Source organism: Perca flavescens, chromosome 20 (genome assembly GCF_004354835.1).
Source record: "Perca flavescens isolate YP-PL-M2 chromosome 20, PFLA_1.0, whole genome shotgun sequence".
In the NCBI taxonomy this organism is placed as follows: Eukaryota; Metazoa; Chordata; class Actinopteri; order Perciformes; family Percidae; genus Perca; species Perca flavescens.
In genome coordinates, this window is record NC_041350.1 from 25177812 (window position 1) to 25198778 (window position 20967).

The window sequence follows — 20967 nt, forward strand, 5'->3', positions numbered from 1 at the left end:
CTTTTAGCTCATTGTTTTAATTTAACAATCTGCAACTTTACTGTTTTGGATCCCTCTCACCGCTCTTATAGCATTTGTCATTTTTACAGTTGCAGCACACAGTTTTCCAAAAACAACAACAAAAAGCTATATATCTCAATGTACACTACTTGTCCAGCACCAAACAGCATTTTATTATTATTTTTTTTATATTGCTGGGTATCTTTCTTATAAATGGATAGTTACCACTGTGACATGAATGTTGCTAATGCTAATTCACAAGAGGCTTGATGTTTGAAAAACCTTATAGGTTAGCAAGACTTCAAAATGCTCCACTACATTCACCAGCTAACCGCTAACTCTGTGGCTAACTCTGTGGCTAACTCTGTGGCTAACTCTGTGGCTAACTCTGTGGCTAACTCTGTGGCTGCTGTTAGGTGCTGGGTAGCCCACATTTGTGCCTCTCATGAGGTAGCATTAGCTACATTTAAGTCACAATAATAACTATACATTTCCCAGAAAGATGAAACCTAATAATGTTTAAGAAAAAAAAGGTATTTTTAAAACACTTACCGTATTTCTAGAATCCTCAAAGACTTATTTTTTTTAGTGTGTTTTTTTTTTTCTCCATTTTCTCTATTTCCTATCCAGGTAACTGGCCGGTTGCCATCTTTTTTTTGGATAAGGAACCAACGTCGCAATTTGGGAAACGGGTAAAAAAGAATTGTGTGCAGTGTACACAATATGGTTTCATCCAGATGGTTAGAAGAGTCTTTAAGGATTCTGAAATACCTAAATCTTGTTCTGCAACCTTCTAGTTTTTTGGGCTATTGCTGCGTAAATATCTTTTGTGTCTTGAATGTAGCTATCGCTAATTCAGATCAAATCATTTCAATCAGCTTTGGTTCACTTATTTATTTACACATGTGCTTTCATCAGCATTTCTCCATAGAGCTATTTTAGCTTTATTTATTTTTTTAGGAACATAGGAGAAAAATGAACATGAAAAATTGAAGGGAAATCCACTGCTGCATCACAACAAAAAAGTACTTAAATCAATAGACACATTTGTTACACGCATACCTTTACAGGAAACATACAGTAATTGTTGATACAGTAAATGCTGTGGATGAAGTGCTTTGTTTTGGCATTAATAAACACAGCTTTGTCTCTCCATTACATTTTTCACGATTTATATAAAGTAGCCTATTTACAGTACATTTTGTGATATGTCTCTTACGTTCATACTGCAATTAGCACCCATGTGCTCTTGATGTCCTTGCCTACACATTTTTCACCTACTCAATGAAAGCACCTTTGCTTCAGATATAATCGAGAGAGATATGAAAAAAAAAGTCTCTATTGTTGTACTTTCAAAATCAAAGTATGGCGGTGTAGGTGGTTGTTACTCATTTCCTCCATGGCATTCGAGAGACATCTTGAGCGAGGGCACGTGCTAATTTACAGTTAACACTCGCCTGCAGACATGCTGGACTCACTATGGAACTTGTTGCTCCTGTCTCTTATCACAAGTGTTGGCCTGTATGTGCAATGTTTGGACTGGCAGTGCATCTGTTTGTAATGGGTAAAAAACACTTGGGATGGATTCGTACTAGATACATTTATCGGTTTGGAGACAGAAACTCAGAATCTTGTACTGATGTTTTTTTTTTTTTTTTTAAATGCTTCAAGCACACAACGATGAAGGTCAATCACATAACTGGAAACCGAATGCTGTGCATGGCAAAAGCAAACAAATATGGTTTCACACCAAGACCTCCTGAATCATGGTGTGTAAGGTCTGGGTGGCACACAGTAGGGCTGGAACGTACGGCGGCTGAGGAGTCATCACACAGCCAGTGCTTATGTCGCCTCTTTCTTTTCCCTTTGGGCATTCCGGCGAATCTTCATCTCTGTCAGCTGGATGTAGCGGATGGCATTGGTGTCTGGAAAACAAAGACCGGAAAAGGCTGATTTATTTCCTGCTCTGACAGGAAACGGTGCATCAATATGCTCGTAAATCTTCAACGTAAATTGCAGTCAGTGGGCGACACAGTAATGTGGCTACAGGAAATACTTTCTGGAAATGTTTTTTCAGGCACTATGAATGTTATTTATTTTTTTTTTTTTTCACATACAACTCAGTGCAGTTTAACCTGTGTGGTCTTACAGGACCGACGCTGGCAAACAATTAGGCTATCAATCAGGTGAAACATTGGACATTTATTTGACAACGGCAAATCACTCAATGCAAAGAGATGAACCATTTCAAACGGAAGCTAGTAAGTGAACCTTGAGTTTATAATAATTTATTACAGAGGTTTTCCCAAGGCGTTGAATTCTACCTTCACATTTGACAATTGATGTCAATTAGTCCTACTCTGTTTCTCTGAACTAGTCTCGCATTGCCAGACCTTCCTTCACAGCGCTGCGGAGGAAGGTCTGGCTAGTCCACACAGCATTCCGTGATGGGAGAGAAACGTGCTCTGGTTTATTGGCATTTCTTTAAACCAATCACAATCGTCTTGGGAGGCGCTAAGCGCCGGACGGAGCAACGGTGCCGCTGCCAAATAGCCTCGGGAAGGAACGTGTTTGTTGAAAAGTTGTTTTGGTCGTGTAACAGAAAACTCAGATTGGACAGATAGTCTAGCTAGCTGTCTGGATTTACCCTGTGGAGATCTGAGGAGCAGTTAACCATAGTCCTCACAAATCCACTGGACGGTAACGGGACATTTGGCCAAAAAATGACAGACATCCGGCGTAACTCTGTCTGACGCTCCCAGCGCTAGCCTAGCTTAGCACAGATCCTGGAGGTAACGGCTCCATCTAGTGCTCCCAATAAGTGACAAAATAACGCCAACGTTTTCCTATTTACATGTTGTGACTTGTATGGTACAGGGTGTGCGAATTCTCTTTCTCTTTCTCCCTGCGCCTCACCACAGGGCTTCTCAGGTGCTGCGAGCAAATCACTCCGCCCAAGTAGCAGAAGTAGCAGTGCTTTGCCTTTCTGAGAATATAGTTCCCAGTATGTATACGGTTAGAAGATGGCTTACGCCCGTCCTGCTCCTGTTTTAGGTTATACGCACGTTTCATAAATGAGGGCCAATGTGTTTAGGGGCATAACACTGAATGTAAACTCCACAGGGCACCTTTAATCAGAGTTTTCCACTGTCATGGCTGCAACCAGCTCTTAATATTTCTACACCACTTTTCCTGCAGTCACTTGCTATTCCTCTCAGGTCCTGCAGTGGTCCCCAGTGTTTCCCACCGTCAGTCGTTACCTGACTTCCACACCCACCAATGCCCCAATTAGCTTTCTAGCATAAATATACATATACTGTATAAATATACATGTATCTGCCCCTTTTTCTCAGGTCCCTGCCAGGTGGTCTTTAGGCTTTTTTCACTGAAGACATTTTGACATGTTAAATAATGGACAAATTCCATGAGCTGCTTTAAATTGAGGGTCCTCTGGTAGGTGTGCATGCTGGGTCACTGTCACACATGAACAGCGCCATCATAAATGTTAGGTAACACGTGTGCTTTTCCTGCTACAGCAAATACAAATGTCTGCTGTGAAAAGAGCCTACTATGCATTCCGTTGAAGTTGTTTTTTTCATATACTGCATATTACTGGATCATTGTTTACTGATGCATTAACATGTAAGCAGCATTTTAATATTGCAGCTAGGTGGAGCTAATTCTTTATAGCCTACTGTTGGGCAGTTTAATCTATAATAATGCATCTTTTCTATGTTGATCATATATTTTGTGTGTGTGACATATGTAAAGTAACCATTAACTATAAATGTAAACAAATTCAGTGGAAAGTGCAGTATTTCCCTCTGAAATGTAGTGGAGTAGAAGTAGAAGGTGGCTGCAAACCCAATCAAATGGGGATCTTTGGTCTGATCTGCAGTGCACGTTTGTCATGGAAGACATACAGCATTGTTACAGTACTCAGTCCTGACCTGATGGTTCCTGTTTGTGTGACTCCTTCAGGTAGTACAGGGCCTTCTGGAAGTCTCCTAGGTGGTAGTAGGCCACGCCGGATCGGTACAGAGCTTTGAAGTTCTTCCCTTCCTTGTGAAGCACTTTCAGACAGTATTCCTTCACCCGTTCATAGTTCACCAGCTCCATTTGCAGCAGGCAGGCTACAGTGGGGTAAGAGGAAAAGATAGAGGGGGTAAAAAGAAGTGACTGATATAACACTGCATGAGCCAATGTTTGTATTTCATTATACAGCAGAAGTGCTAATGTGTGTCCTGTCAGGCACCAAGAGACAATGGATTATTTGGTTTAATTCTTTAATATATAACAAATACAATGACTGAATGTGCCAAGGGGTGAATAAATATACCATCAATATTAAGTGGAAATCAAAGAAAGTGAGGCAGATAGTGGGGTAAGCCTAAGAATGACTCATACTCTTTATGAATTATTCATGAGATCAGGAGTATTCCCAGAATCTTTTTCTGTCGAAAAGACAGCCGCTGAGTGCAGTATAGTATAATGTAGTGTGTGTGTGTGTGTGTGTGTGTGTGTGTGTGTGTGTGTGTGTGTGTGTGTGTGTGTGTGTGTGTGTGTGTGTGTGTGTGTGTGAGAGAGAGAGAGAGAGAGAGAGAGAGAGAGAGTGTGTGTGTGTGTGTGTGTGTGTGTGTGTGTGTGTGTGTGTGTGTGTGTGTGAGAGAGAGAGAGAGAGAGAGAGAGAGAGAGAGAGAGAGAGAGAGAGAGAGAGAAAGAAAGAGAAAGAAAGAGAAAGAGAGAAACGTCTCTTACCGGCCAAGCTGTTGTAACACTCCAGCTCTGCATTCTCCATGGCCCCTTCTGCTCATCTGTCAGCGTGCTGGACTTGCTGATGGTTGGCAGGAGGGGGGACGGGGGCTTGGAGCCGGTGTCCGGATCCCCCAGCACCCTACACAGCCCCTTAATCTCCAGCAGAGCGCGGTGATACTTGCCAATCGCCTCTCGGTACTTCTTATCCTTGTAGCACTGGGTCCCTTGGCACTTGAAGTCCAGAGCCCGTCTCACGACGTCGGCTGGCTCGTTGAGTGACGGCTGTTTCAGCATCGACCCACCATGATGCCTCTGCTGCTGGAGCTGTTGCTGGTATCTGGCATCTTTGGTCCGGCTGCTGCTGCTGCTGCCGCCGCCGCCGCCGCTGCCGCTGCTGTTGTTGGGAGGCTGAGCGCACTGCTGGAGCCTCGGGGAGCCGCCGCCGCTGTCGGTGTGGCCGCCTCTGCCGCCGTCGACCCTGCCGTCGTGCCCGGTCTTAACCACGCTCATTTTCGTCGTTATTTTTCTTATAGTCTAGTTGCCGTGACGCACCGGCGTAAATTAGCTGGGGGAATCGAGGCTCCTTCACTGCATCCTCTCGGCCGTAGACGCGTCTTCGCCTCGCCAGCAGTGTCGCAGCTACGTCTCCTCTGTGCGTGCAGCCCTGCGCGAGGCGCGCTCCTCTGCTCGAGCCTGCTGCTCTCGTGTCTTTCCTCTCCGAGGAGCCGATTGGTCGATAGATGCGAGGCCAGTGGTCCCATGGGGATCCTCCAGCAGGAAGAGGAGAGGGGTTGATTACATTATCAGTTTATTTAGAGATGATTTAATTATCAGTTTGTTTGCAAACTGGAAACAGTCCGATAAACCAGACTGCATTGACAATGTTTTCTTCGTGGATAACTTGTGTGATGATTATTCACAAAGGGAAATTGCTATCGTGTGTTAAGCGAGCCTTATTTGTTCTGAATTGCCAAATATCACATGAGAGTTATTCTTTTTTAAATTATTATATATATTATTCTCAGTGAAATATACTGTAGTTCTCCCTAATAGACTTTATTTTTTGTCCCTTATATCTTGTATTATTTTGTGTTAATTCTAAATAAAAGCCATAAAACCTTTTTAGAATTGAAGAATGTAATTGCTTCATTTTATCTGATCAATGCAAGTTCCTTTGGAAATTACAATATTTCAGCCTTCTTGAACTAAATATGTTACAGTAAGAGGAGCACTTTACGGCAGCGCACTGCATATCAACCCTCTCCTTGCACTTAAATAACCCTTTCAGTCTCCTGCTCCCATCTCAGATCGGAGGAATGCAGTCATCTCCACTCAGATGAATCCGATAAAGATCATCCAGCCTGTCGTCTCTCGCCCGGGCAGCTTGCAGCCTGCCTCCCCCAGACTGCAGGCATTCTGCGCAGCCACTTTAGACACACTCATGACAGACTCCAGTCCCTAATGAAAGGCTATGATGTCATTCATCCCGGGGTTTATGCAGGGTAATGGTGTTATGAGCCTCTACGAGAGGGAGCAGACAGCTAAAGGTGATGAAAAGACTACGGTTGTTCTTTTTTCCCTGACAAAAGAGCTTCTCTTTTGACTGCCATTTTAGCAATAGCACCGAGCGTGTGTAAGCTTGTGTATTCACCATCCTAAATCCATCTGTCCTCCTGTCACACTCACAGGGCAGTGAACTCAGCTGTCTGGGTGTGTCTCTGGAATTTCAGCTCTCTGGAGCAAATGCTGCTGATCGGAAATAAAGACCATGATCCACGAAAGCTCTTACATTTGACTGATTGCGTAATGCTCAAACTGATGCTTGTTTGCAAATATCAGCACCTTTTTTTTTTTCTAGCCCAGGCCTAGAGTTGTTGTCAAGAAAGACGGCCATGCACAAAGACTACATCTCTCTACAATTCAGTTTAGGTGTTTGTATGAAATAAAAGTGTGGATAGGCCTACATTATTGCCAAATTAGGCAAAATAAATAAATATTAATGATGATATTTTGAATCATTAGATTTTTGTGTTTGCATGTGTAGCCTATAAAAGACCAATATAATAACAAAAAAGGTGAAATAATACACGCCCTATCTCTTTTTGCACGTTTTTTTTTAATTAAAATGCCTTTACAACGCTTTACTCGTAACTGAGTAAAACGATTTAGACGACGTCATCAAACTTCGACCGGAAGCGTACTAATGACGTCGTCTTTGTGAGACATTTGTTTACATCATGGCGGCGGTGGATTTCAGAGGTAGCTACATCGCCGGTTTATTATTTGTTAGAGAGTTATTTCCATGTTTTTATTTATATTTTGCTTTAGTGATATTTAATTAATCAACAGTGTAGCTAGGTGTTTTAATTGGACCACTGAGATAAAGCTGCTGCGTAGGTTTGCTGTTGGCAGGTTCCACATCATTTGTTCGTGCTAGAAGCTAACGCTAGCATCGATTAGCATCTCAGCCGCTTTTATTAGCATAGAATAGAATAGATCTTTATTGTCATTGTTTTCAACAACGAAAACGCAGTTTAACAGCTCTCAATATGGCGTGATATACAATCAAAAAAACGTAAGCAGTAAAATATAAAATAACATTTAAATAGAAAAATATAACAATCAAGATAAATAAACACGATGCGGTGGCACATGTATAAATAATGTTATTATGTTATTATTATACCATGTTGGCTAACTTAGCTGATATTTAGCTTTTATACTGACTGGCTACCAGAGTGGTAAAAAACAAACAATAAACGCATATAAATTCCAGCAACAGTGTTGATAAAGGATCATTCGAATAACGTTATATAGGGCTGGGCGATATGGAGAAAATCAGATATCACCATATTCTTGACCAAATACCTCGATATTGATATTGCGGCGATATTGTAGGGTTGCCAATTGGTGCCTAAACAAAATATCTTCACACTTAGATTTTAGATAAATAATCATCAGTCATGTGGACATAATGACTAAGTGGGTAAAGGCAAACAATAGAACAGTTAAAACAGTCTGGTAAGTTCAGAAAATGACATCACTTTACTGTAATGCAGCCTTTAAAACCAGGAAAAGACAACACTTATGTCATATCGCAATATTACAATATCAAAACTCTAAGACGACATCTAGTCTCATATCACAATATTGATATAATATAAATATATTGCCCAGCCTAGGTTATAACGTAACACACATCCCATTCCGTTAATGTTACGGTCACTGACAGCTCCGTTACTGCTAAGTAACGTTACTTACAACTAAAAATAAGAACCTCCTTTCACTACAGTCCTTTAGTTCACGTTACGATGACTGTTCTAGGGCTGCAACTAACGATTATTTTCATAGTCGATTAATCTGTTTTGTTTTTTTCTTGATTAATCGATCTGTAAAATATCAGAAAATGGTGAAAAATGTGGATCAGTGTTTCCCAAAAGACCAAGATGACGATCTCAAATGTCTTGTTTTGTCCACAACTCAAAGATATTCAGTTTACTGCCACAGAGGAGAGAAGAAACTAGAAAATATTCACATTTAAGAAGCTGGAATCAGAGAATTTTTACTTTTGTCTTAAAAAATTACTCAAACCGACTAATCTATTATCACAATAGTTGGCGATTAATTTGAGAGTTGACAACTAATCGAATACTCTTTGCAGCTCTGTTGTAAAGTGCTTTGGTACTGTAACGTTAATGGCTACGTAGCGTAGTTGGCAGTACCTGATGGTTAGTAATGACAGCACGGGTGTTATATGTTATTGCTGTTACACACCACTGACGCTTTATCATCAGCACCACTCACTGACTTTACCATGTCATTTGTCTCCAAATAGTCATGTACAGTTTCTATTTTTATTCTATTCTAATTTTAGTTTTGTACCTCACTACCTCTAATTATTTATTTATGTTACTTTATATACTCATCTGTATTTATTTCAGTTGTTTCCGTTGTACTTATTATATTTAGTTTGGTATAAAACTGAAATACTTTTAACCAACAACAAAGGCAAGAAAATGGGAAACGTATAAATTCAAAGCAAGATTTGACTTGATTTTGTTCTGTCATAAGCAACATACACATAACACACTTAACTTTTTTGTGAACATCTTTTTTTTTATTTTAATAATACATGTACAATACAGTATTTTCATAATAACACACTTAACTTAACAAAAAAGCTTATAAAAACCCAACTGAAGACCCGAATGGCTTAAGACGTGGTCGGTATGCTTACTCAGGTCTTACAGCCCCGTTGGCAAAGTCCTGCTTGAAGCTGTTTGTTATTGTACTTTTTGCCGGAAGTAATAACCTGATGATGATGATAATGGTGATGGTGAGGTTGTGTATAACAGGGGTCTTCAACGTTTTTTAAGACAAGGACCCCTTAACTGAAAGAGCGATGGAGCAGGGACCCCCTACGGTATAAAATCAAGTTGCATATTAAATTGGGCCTACAATAACCTGTAGGGCGGCCTAAAGTCTTTATACATATCTTTTTTGCATAGAATACTAAACTATTCAAATAGCCTAATAATTGTTGCCATGATTTTATAAATCATGTTTTAATGTTAAACATTACAATGAATCGTTAGGATTAACTATCTGTGTATGGCCTTAGTGACTACCGTGTAGGCCAAGTAAGCAGTGGGGATTTATATTTGCTAATATGTTGGATTCATGTTAAGACTTTTTAATTTTTGAAAAATCTTTCAAAAATTAACAAGAATGTTGGAGCCCCCCTGCGTTGACTCTGAGGACCCCTTAGGGGTCCCGGACCCCCTGTTGAAGATCACTGGTGTATAACAGTAGTGCCTGCTTCATCCATGCCTTAAAAGTGTTCACCATAATCCTAATATCAATTTGAACCTCATATGTAACCCACTGTAAACGTACTAAAATTGACCAGCCTCCAGCTTAGGACATTTCAATTAGGAGAGACTTTGTTTGCAGATATGCAAAAGATTTATTGTACAGATGCATAATAAAATGTACATAGTCTTTGGATATTAGACTCCCATCGCTGTAGTAACATCTTTTAAAAGGGGTAGAGAAACAGGACATAACCCCCCGATGGAGTCTAGACACCGGTGGTGGCGGAGAAGGAGTCCGGAGACCAGACCGAAGGAGGCAACGGAGCAGTCAGCCGGAGGAAAAAAACGATGACCGGAGGCGGCAGGGGAGGTGGAGGGTCGAGCACTTTGCCTGAAACGACAGCTGACAGCACAGGGAGAGAACAGATTTAAAGCAGAGTTGTGATGCTGTGATTGGTCCTTGAATTTCATGGCCAAGTCTGATTGGTTTAACTAAAAAAGTGACGCAGAAAGAGTAGTGTTTGGGTTATTTGGCGTCTTCCTGAAAGAATTTGCGCCAAGCTTTTATTAGTTAAATGTGTGGTTCAATTTGCAGACAACCTTCTTGGGATATCCTGGGTGGACAGCGGCTGGGTACCGATTCTTAACCCTGGAAATGTACTGGACTACTTCTCTGAGAGAAGTAACCCCTTCTATGACCGAACCTGTAATAATGAGGTAGTGAAGATGCAGCGGCTTACTCTGGAACATCTGAAGTAAGTTTATCTCGCGCACTGCAATTTGGTATTACTTGGAAAATAGTTGCGTTGCACAGAAATAAATAAAAAATAAAGAAGAGTGGTATCACCTCAACGAAGATACTGAATGCATTATATATGATCCATGCAAATTAATTAACATTTGGAGCTGTAACACAACCAGATAAAAGGCACATATATAGTATTTATTAAGACTGGTTCTGTTTTAAAGGTCAGAAATATATTTTCAGTACAGAGCTGGAAGTTGTAGTACTGAGTGATTCACAAAACTAAAAGCAAACATTGTTTCTGTCTTCTTTTCAGTCAGATGGTGGGAGTGGAGTACATTCTTCTTCATGCTCAAGAGCCAATTCTTTATATAATCCGGAAACAACAGAGGCAGTCGCCAACACAAGGTGAGCAGTGTAGCGTCTGATTGCTGCTGATCCCGGTCAGCGTACTGTACAAAGTGCATGTATATTACTGTTTAATAAAGACAAAATTGCCGTCTGATGAATTGGAATATCAGTGATGTAGCTGACCACAGGTGTCCTTCCTGCGATATTACGAATGCCACTATGGCCACGCCAAGACCCGCCCTTCGATAGCATTTATTGGCCAGGCGTCCATGAGAATGCAAGGTAACGGTAACCCCATTTGTTCGGGTCCTATCCCCTGACCAATCGGCTATCCTAACCTTAACCGCTCAAGGTGAAATGCCTAACCCCAACCAATCAAGCTGCTTCGTAGGGCTGGTCTTAGCATGGCCACAGTGGGATTCGTAATTTTGCGTCCTTCCTATCATCATCCAGCTGCATAGTATCTTTATTTAGATTCAAATGCCAGTAATTACATTTAATATACATACATACATATGTATACATACATATGAGCTCATACTCACCGCTGTCACAAAGCACGTTAACACACCCACAATCTAGCGTTTGAGCCTCTTTGTGAGAATATTATTGCCACATCCACTGTATTCATTCATTTTCATCCTCCAGTGATCCCCTTGGCTGACTACTACATCATAGTAGGAGTGGTGTATCAGGCCCCAGATCTGGGAACAGTTATCAGCTCCAGAGCGGTGGGTATCTTTAGTTTGATCCTTTTTAAAATACACTGTGAACCGAGTATTATAATGGCCGTTGACGGTGGATTTTGGACATAAATCATGTGACATAAATTACATCTGTTTTAGCTTTCTGCTGTCCATGGAATCCAGTCTGCTTTTGATGAGGCCATGTCATATTGCCGCTATCACCCGTCCAAAGGATACTGGTGGCACTTTAAGGACCAGGAGGAGAGAGGTTAGATTTTTGGCAGTTTGTTTAAATATACAGTTTAGACATTTAGGTGGTAGTCTCATTAGCAGTGGAACCCTTCCTATAATGAGATCACATTATAGGAACTATAATCTTTGTGCTTCTGTGCTTTGTCTTGTATTGTACTAAGTTCTGCTTTGCTTGTGTTGTCTTTCTTTTTTCTTTTTTTTTGTATTTTAAAAGCCTTTTTTTTAACACCTAGACCGGCGGCTATGAATGAAAAATAGCCTTTTGGCTAATTGTGGCATTTTTAACCCATTTAAAATCATGCGTTTTATTAATTTGCACTGTCCGCTTCTTAAATAAACTGAATTGAATTTAAGAACAACAAATATTGAAGACTGCAAGAGCCAGGGCTATGGTGCCCTGCAATCCCATAATGTCTATGGTAGTAAGTTCAAGTCGAATATGATGGCTTTGCTAAAAACTGATTAACATAACTCTATTTTACAGAAAAAGCCAAACCCAAGTCCAAGAAGAAAGAGGAAGCGAGTTCACTGTTTCAGAGGCAACGTGTTGACACGCTCCTGTTGGACCTCAGGTCAAAGTTCCCACCAACGTTCTACCAGGTACATGTTACACTAAACATGTTGGTCATGTAAAAGCTTCTCAGTCTTTTCATCGGAAATTGACAGATTCTTTTTTACATTATCTAGATGCCTACCTCATTTTCAAAATATTACATGGGCTTGCACCTGCACCACTGGGTGAATTTATACAACAGAAGAACAGTGGCAGGGCAACTAGGGCAGCTACCAGGGGAGACTCTGTTGTACAGTATAGACGTAGTAAGTTTAGCCAAACAGTCTTCTCAGTACGGGCCTCAAATTACTGGAACTGCCTTCCTATTGAACTCCGAGAAAGCACCAGCTATCTATCATTTAAAACCACAATGGATTAAGAACATTCAAAACTGCAATCATCAATAGCTGGTTTACCTCATCCTAGGTACTGCCCTTCTTTGTATTGTACTTATTTTATTGTTGCTCTCTTCTTTATTCTTTCTTAATTTGCTTTCTATCTTTTTGCATTCTTTTTTTTATCAATGTGAAATGATGATGTGTTGACCTGCCAAGGGACTACATATGAAAATTAGCTTTTATGCTAACTCTGGCACGTTTATATTTTGAGTGTAAACTAAAAATGTCAATTGATATGCATTGTCCCTTTAAAATAAATACATTTCCTATAACAAAAAGTGTTTCATGTTAATGTGACTGGATCCAAGTAATATGGTTTTCCTTTCTGCAATTTCAGCCTAAGCCGGGTGAGAAGCCTATCCCAGGTATGATCTTGAAATAGTTACATTATATTCACATCCTAAAGTTACATGATAAATGGTGTCGCTCTGTGAAAAGCAGTGCTTAACATTGAAAAAGGCTGCAAATGAGGTTATGTTCATTCCTTTTAAATTCTGTCTATGGATTTGCATTTTTATTTTGTGTGCACTTGGGTTTTTATTATATTTAACCTTGGTTCTATGTATAACATGCAGTGTTATTTGATCAATGTCTTTAAATTCAGAAATTCTAGATTTTGCATTTACATTTCAAAGTAGATGGTGTTCAGATTTTGATGTGAAGACAGTGTCTGAATATCCACACACTCCATAAGGTGTTCCTCTTAATCGCATGCTCGTGTTGCAGTTGAGGTGAAGAAAGAGCCTGAGCCCCCCGCGGAGGCTGTAAAACAAGAGGAAAGGGAACCAGCCACAAAGTCCTCCGCCCCAGCTCCGCCAAGCAAACCGCCTCCCGAGAAGAGAGCGAGACTGCAGTGAGAAGAACAGTCATCCTTCGGAAACACTCTGGGAAGATGTGACTCGAGGAAATGTAAAGTCCTACAGCTCTATCTGAAAGAACAGCTGGGGGAATATTTGAGTTCCCTCGCCAAAATTGCAAGATTGTCTGCCACTCTGCTCATTTGATCGGTTTACAAGAGGCTCAGAATGAACTGGCACAAAAAGTGTCAGTAGCTTGTCTCAGTGCCAGAACTACTTTTACACTGTACGCGTGATAAGTTTGGCATCATGGACATTTCAGGCAGCTGCACTACCAACAGGGGTTAACTGCTTGATGCCAGCAGGCATTTAGCAGTATTCACTTAGTACGAGGTTTTTTGATGAGAAGCTGACATCAGCATCAGCATCAGTGTCGGTTTACTGTTGACATCAGCGTAATATTTGTGTTGTAGTGACTTCAGATGACAGTTTAGTTCCCAGTGGGCTTCACAGGGTGATGTGTCATAATGCATCATCTCATTTGAAAAGCAAAAAAAAGCTTCTCGACTTGAGCACCTCTCTTTAATTACAAATATTTAACCTTATCTTTTTTTTTTTTAAAGGAATGCCTTTTTTGTATTAAAATGTATCAGCTACTGTGTGATGTGTTTGATTGTTGACAATTGATAGTTTTGAGTCTTGCTTGATCCGTTTTTCCTCACGTTCTGAACAAAATATTATGTCAAAATAAGAGCTCACTTGTGACCAATAGCTCAAAGCATCTATATCTATCTGAAGATGAATCACTACTGCTGCTCAGCCCCCCCACCTCCACCCCTTTAGTGTCTTACTACACTAATCAAACATGGTCTTCATTGATGGAAAGTAAGTAAGCACATTAACTCAAGTACTCTATTTGAATACAATCTACATGTTCTTTACTTGAGTAATTCCATTTTATGCAACTTTAACTTCATGCTTCTACTTCACTGCATTTCCGAGGGAAATGTACTTTTTACTCCAATATGTGTACCTGACAGCTGGAGTACATGGCTAATTTACAGATACAAATGTTACGTTAAAAAGCATATGAAAAGCCTAATAAACACATTGCATTGTTAAAAATGAATGGCATTTTGGCATGTAACCCCTTGCAAAAAAAAACCTGTTAAGTTGGGACCCTTGTCACATTTTAAATGTCTATGTGTTCTTAGCAGGTCCACCAAAGAGACATTTCCCCTCTAAACTTTTCCGACGGTTTCATTTAAATAACTGTTCAAGTCCCGTAGATAGAAAAAAAAGTATAAATATTTCCACACAAAAAAGATTCAAGAATGGTACAGAAGAATAAAAAATGTGTGCAGCAGACTTTTCCTTCCTTCAGTTTATCAGTGACTCTTTGGAGCCCCTGATTGGGAACCGCTGGACTAAACTACCAAACCTGTATATAATAATAAAGTAGTTAAAGCTCCATGTCAACCTGCAACTACAACGCTAACATGCTGCTTACAAATCAAATCAATGCATCAGCATATCGACAGTCTGATAATCAAATATATGCATTACTTCAGTAGGTTTTTGAATGCAGGACTTTTACTTGTTATGGGGTATTTTTTTTATACTGTTGTAATACACTTTACTTATCTGAGTGCTTCCACTACTGATGGTTTTTGGCGCATTTTCTAAGCTCGCAAAAGAGTATGCTGTACTTTGAACAGCAAATGAGCTTGAAAATGGAAAGAACATGACCAGCTGGTGTCGCCATTTGGTCATATTTGATCCGAGCTCCTAATTGCTTAATTATTCATTTTTATTTCATGCGTTTGTGCTGTTTCCCATCGCTGCGTTTAGTCATGTTCAGGTCAAACTAAACGAACCATGAATTTCCACCAGCGAGTGAAAGACGGGCAACAAAAAGGATTGAGAGCACAGAGCAACGGTGCGTTTACATATTTATTCGAGATATTTCGGGTAGCTGCTTCCATGGCTACTATCGGCTACTATGTACGGATGCCACGAAGAAGAAGTTTCTCGCAGGGCGTGGTGGGATAGGAGTCTCCTCAGTGGAGGACCGAGAAACCACAGTGCCCCAGCTGGCTGGCTAGCAGCAGAGAAGATGGCTGCAGAGGGGATTCTCAGGCCAGCGTCTGGAAAAAGAACACCGTTTGGCATGTTCAACGACGAATAGCCAGCGTGTCACCCCGGTTGTTCCGTTGCTCGGTTCCGCTCGGATTCGTCGGAGGGGGGAAAAACAACAACATGGGGTCGCAGACTCTACAGATCCTGAGGCAGGGGGTCTGGGCTTCAGTCACAGGCGGATGGTACTACGACCCCGACCAAAATACATTCGTCAACGCTTTACATCTCTACATCTGGCTGTTTCTGCTATGTTTCCCCTTCACTCTTTATATGGTGAGCCGTGTTCCTTTTTTTGAACCCCTTATATAGTCGCTTTATTTATGTTTTTTTGTCTTTGACTGTTGACACTGTTAAGTTACCAAACCAAGTGTCCGTTAGGTTAGCTGCCATAGGATACTAACGGTCGGTCTCAGTCTATTATCTGGAGCGGACACAATGTAGCTAACGTCTCAATAAACTAACTAAACGTCACGGAATATTTTCACTGCACTCAAAATATTTTAGAAAACCAAAATGTTGTCGGAATGATACGCATATAAACCTTATTTAGATGACACAAATATCCAAAATAATCTTTAAATGGCTGCCCCCCACCAGAAGTGTAGCTACCATCCGCCAAATAGATTGGACCAGAATTCTCTTTTGTTTTACATTCTGTTTGTCACAGCGATGCCGTTGAGATCCGTTAGGATATATTTAACAGTCTATTACACTGTGCCAGGCTGTAATCAGCGAATTGAAATCCCCCCAACTCCCTTTTATCTAGCTGTTTTCCTCCTGTCGGTAGTGATTTGCGGTATCACCAGTTTTCAGAAAACTACCAGCTGTGACTGCAAGAGCACAGCTGACAAGGATGTAACAGTAATCTGGCTAAACTTCAGTGTCCAAGAAACAGACTCAATAGACTGGCTGATGTCTGCTCAGCTCATTTGTCACAATGTGACTTTGTTTTTTTTTCTTCAAGACACTGCTTCGTGTGTATTTCTGCACAGCAGCTTGCCCTCTGACTGACCTCAGTATATAAGTTCTAATCCACTTGTGCATGTTATTTATGGGTTGGGTGTCAAATAATTCAGAATCCAGATAGGCTCCAGAACAAGTTGATTTGTCAGTGAATCATTGGGTTTCTGAGACATCTCTATACATGCACCCCGGGGTCAGGAATTTACTGTTTGCTAAGCATACTAACTTCTATATTGAGACGCCGATGTTTCAAATCAGTCTGTGGTTTCCGTTCTATTTGTGTTGTTGAAATACGCTGGTCAGCTCCGTGGTTTATATTGAGCCACAGGTCTGAGCGGTGCTGCTAGTTTGTAATAACTGCAAATAGATGCTGCAGCAGCAGCGGGAGATCTCATGGACAACAGAGAAGATGGAGCTCAGGCATCTTGTGGTAGACCTATAGGAACTTGGTGATAGTCTCCTTACTTTGCAGATTTTCGCAATTAAAAGAGGCATCAAAAAGACCCCCCAAAAAAATAGTTTTTAAAATGCTGCCAGCGTGCGTCATAAATAATTGGCACAGTGGGTGCAAATAATAAAAAAAATTCTTCTTTCAGCTGTGTTGAGAGGAGCTCGCTTGGTTGCAGTGTACAGTTTTGATTCCTGTCACACTCCATCTGTCGACTGTTGCTCCTCATGACTGAATATCCTTCAGCAGGACATTATTAAACTGCCTACCTGTCAGTTGAAAACCAGCGAGAGCTCTTTAAAACGTGCATTCCACGTTCTACTTGAAAGTATCTTTATTTTTTATTTTCAAGAAGAACAAAATAATCTTGGACAATAATAATATCCCATTACAAAATCAGGATAAATAAAGAAAGTCCAATACACGGTCAGCCTCATCATGTTCCCTCTACATATCCGATATGTTAACTTGTGCATCTTGTTCAATCCCAGGCCCTGCAACCAACCATGGCGATAGTGGGAATCTACTGTGGTGTTATTGCGGCCATGTTCCTGCTGCTGAAGATAGTGAATTACCGCCTCCACCATGCCCTGGATGAGGGGGAGGTGGTGGAGCGCCAGGCCAAGGATTGTCAGGGCGGCAGAGGTGGTACTGAGGGGGCTAACGATGGCGGGGTCACCCGTCGGGAGGACAGCAATGGCCCGGGGTAAGTTGACGTCTTACATAGCCCAGCGGAGGATGTGATAGCTGGAGATGTAGGACTAACTAAGCTGCTCAGATGATGAGGCAGACACAGTAAAAGGCTAGTGTGTAGGAGTGTTTTACTGTATTCGCTAGAAGACGTCATGCTTTCTGATCAATGATGGTGGAGAGTCACACGGAGCGTGGTTGGGGAGTCTTTTCCGGTGATGTAATCTACTGGCAGTTGTCTTTCACAGCTGATGTCAGAGGTCTAGTCCTTGGGTGGTAAAAAGACACAGGCTGCTAAAAGAAGAATCAATATGTCACTTTAAAGTAGGGCTGGGCGATATGGACCAAAAGTCATATCCCGATATATTTCGGCTGAATATCGATATACGATATATATCCCGATATTTTTTTCCGCAAAGTGAGAGCAAATGTTCAGTCAAAGCCAAAATCAAATATGACATGTCACAAGTAGTTTCATAGAGACAGTTGCAAAATCAAATACATAATGAACCGGTTTCTTCACCTGGTTCATGATTAAATGCTCAGCTGTTCAAATAACAATAAAATGTAAACCTAAATACTGTATAACAGGAGTACCTTTTTTGAAATCAAAGCTCCATATTTGTGATTCGTTCCAAAGGTCAATTAAGCTTTTGATATTAATATAATCTACTTTGTTCAAAATGTAATGCCTGTAAGCCTAGGTTTATAGTCCCATTCTTCCACTTGATACTGCTTCCACTTAAGTAAACTAAAAGATGAACTATCGACTACAAAACAAAGAAACTAATTAATGTGTTAATACAAAGAATATTTATTATGATCGGTTCACAGATCCAGAGTTCAAACGGAAACTTCACCCTTCTGAACTAAGAGTTTCTGCTTCAAGGTGAAGTTTAAAACAGACTGAAATGTCCAGGCTCATTCCTCCACTATTTATTTCTGTATGTATTTATGCGTTACATGTCATTTTAACGGGCACTGAGCTCCAGATCCTGCAGCCGCAGACGGTCTCTGCTGCCCCGCTGTAGCTTCTCTCCGTCCGCCTGCCACCGGCAAACTTAGTGGAACTTTCCGCCGATATCGACATACAGGTCGTCCTGGACTACGTGTAAGATCCTACCGATCACCACTCTGTCTTTGGCTGGTCCGATCCGGATCAGCGGGGACCGGCGCAGCAGCGAGGCGAAGCCGTGTTTTTGCCCGGGGGAAGAGACGCTGCGGCCGGCCACGGAGCTCTCCGCCTCCCGCTGCCGCCGGAGCTCAGGTTGCTGGTCGAAGGCGGCATACATAAATCATAAAACACATTGTCACCTGTTAAATGTTATTCATTGCTGTTTGTTCTTTTCATTTCCTCTATCGAACATAATTAAGCAGTACAAAAGTGCGGCATCTTTAGCGTTGATCTGAATGCTTCGCACCCCTGTTCCAAGATGGCGGCGGTTTTGACGTATGTTTAGAACCTCAAGGCGACATCTGTGTATATATCTATGGGAGCAAGGATCACATTTGAACTATATCGATATATGCGATATGGTCTAATTCCATATCTCATTTAAAAATATATCGATATATTTTTTATATCGATATATCGCCCAGCCCTACTTTAAAGGCTTCCTTGTAGGGGGAATTGAGACTAGCTGTAACAGCAGCAGTGATGGGGGAAGTAAGATTTTTATTTCTGCTACCTTATTTAGTAAGAGAGAGAGAGGGGGTGGGGGGGCAGGGGGGGTGTTTAAATGCAACAGACGTTTTAGGCTGAGTTCAAATTATTATTAAATGATACACACTAGGCACACCCTGGGAAAATTTACATTGAAGGCAATAATTTATTTCTTTGTTAAAGCTGCACTATGAGTTCCTGCATGGTTTCAGCGCAATTTAATTTTTGTTTCAAATCGTTGGCATCTGTCCTTGATCCGCTAGCTGCCTGCCCCCTGAATACACTGTGAAAAAGCCCGGTCTCGGGAGACAACACAGGGCTCGTAAACGTCAAACAAACACTAGGGGCACAGGCTGTGCACCAAAATGCAACAAACCACGTTCCAGCCAATCACCGACAAGATGGTTGGGGGAGGGGGTGGGGGTTAGTGACAGTTAGACAGTTAGTCATGACAGTTGTGGAAACATGGGGGGAGGGGCGAGCTTGCTCTGTTTTGTTTGGTATTTACTTGGAACGTCAACAGAAGTGATGTCATGCAGGAACTCATAGTGCACCTTTAAATTACTTTTAGTTAATGGCTTTGTGCTAAGAAGTGCCTTGTTGAGCGTTAAAATGACATTTAAAAAAATGACCTTTTGGAGCACCTGTATGAATGAATACCTCTAAAACCACTGGACATCTGCACCAAGATACAGAGTTCGATATGCAACCCATCTGGTTTTAAAGCCAAGTATGTTGACCGTGAAATATGTGCTCATCAATGCTTTGATTAAGGCAATTAATGAGCTCATTAGTATGATGGTTATGTTTAGCAGGTTTGAACAAGCTCCTCTTTTCACCCTGTGTGTTGAGCTCTCTGTTTTAGCTACAGAGTGAGACATCTCACTTCTGTTCCATCTTTGTTGGGAGTCGCACATGCACAGTAGCTAGGTAAGGACTACTAGCCAGTCAGAAGCAGAGTATGAAGGCGTGCCACGCTAGCAGCTAGGCAAGCATTATAACGTTTGATACAAAGTGACCCACGTTTGTCTCTGAAGTAAAGGCTGGACTACAATAGAGCTGTTTGGAGCAGTTGGTGAAAAGTGTTTTTTTGTTGTTGTTGGAGATGGTAAGTCCCTTTGGGGTGGACTTTGGGCTTTTCCACTGTGTAAACCTATAACATGCACAAAAAAGATATATAAGACAATAAAGGAAAGGGAAAAAGCCAAAAAGCATAATATGAGCACTTTTAAGGTGCCCTGCCACACAAAACCATTTTTACTTGTATTTTTTGAAATATGTTAGGAAAATGAACTGCTACCTCCTCTGTCAGCTCCAGCCACTGAAAAGAAATAAGCGGAGAAATCAGACCAATTACAAAAGCTGGTCAGTCTGACATCATGTTGCCTGAGCTCATTACTATTCATGAGCTCGTCCAGTTGCGCTGGGTAAAGGATGCTGATAGCCAGGCTCTCATTGGCTAGCTGTTAGCCAATCAGAGTCAAGCAGCTCGTTGAATATTAATGAGAACTGGCACAAATTGAGCTGAGTCTTCCTGCAGGCTTTCTATACCACGCTAGAATAGCTTGAAACAAGGTAACCAGGGCATTGTTACAGAGTCCATGGTAAAATTTCAGACATTACCACAAAGTAATGAAATACGTGTGGCAGGACACCTTTAAATAACAAGTACTGTAACATTAAAAAGTACAAAATAACAAGTTACAGTTACAG

The 20967-nt window shown here is 41.1% G+C and overlaps 3 protein-coding genes across 7 annotated transcripts in view; 2 read left to right on the top strand and 1 right to left on the bottom strand.

Moving 5' to 3' along the window:
- Nucleotides 1-879: 879 nt before the first annotated feature.
- On the bottom strand, nt 880-5644 carry ttc9 (tetratricopeptide repeat domain 9). Its single transcript, XM_028565337.1, is given in 4 exon segments — nt 880-1925; nt 3951-4133; nt 4759-4803; nt 4806-5644. Coding segments are annotated over 4 exon segments (771 nt in total). The 5' UTR covers nt 5266-5644; the 3' UTR covers nt 880-1842.
- A 1290-nt stretch (nt 5645-6934) lies between these two features.
- med6 (mediator complex subunit 6) lies at nt 6935-14107 on the top strand. Its single transcript, XM_028565338.1, has 8 exons — nt 6935-7014; nt 10165-10324; nt 10631-10722; nt 11314-11396; nt 11511-11619; nt 12088-12203; nt 12892-12919; nt 13281-14107. The coding sequence occupies exons 1-8, from the start codon at nt 6993-6995 to the stop codon at nt 13409-13411; spliced, it is 741 nt and encodes a 246-aa protein (XP_028421139.1). The 5' UTR covers nt 6935-6992; the 3' UTR covers nt 13412-14107.
- Nucleotides 14108-15024: 917 nt separating this feature from the next.
- The window catches only part of pcnx1 (pecanex 1), a 51448-nt gene continuing 45505 nt past the window's right edge, over nt 15025-20967 (top strand). For 4 of the 5 annotated variants that reach the window (XM_028565277.1, XM_028565278.1, XM_028565279.1 and 1 more), the window contains exons 1-2: nt 15028-15763; nt 17393-17607. In XM_028565277.1, the coding sequence (XP_028421078.1) occupies nt 15611-15763; nt 17393-17607 (368 nt within the window). In that variant the 5' untranslated portion in view covers nt 15028-15610. Of the gene's footprint in view, nt 15764-17392; nt 17608-20967 lie in introns of all 5 variants that reach the window. The other variant, XM_028565282.1, reaches the window with a different exon arrangement.

Coding starts and splice junctions, on each gene's coding strand:
- med6 (XM_028565338.1), top strand. CDS start 6,993: ATGGCGGCGGTGGATTTCAGAG. Junction 11,397..11,510: donor CAGTTATCAGCTCCAGAGCG/GTGGGTATCTTT, acceptor CATCTGTTTTAG/CTTTCTGCTGTCCATGGAAT. Junction 11,620..12,087: donor TAAGGACCAGGAGGAGAGAG/GTTAGATTTTTG, acceptor TCTATTTTACAG/AAAAAGCCAAACCCAAGTCC.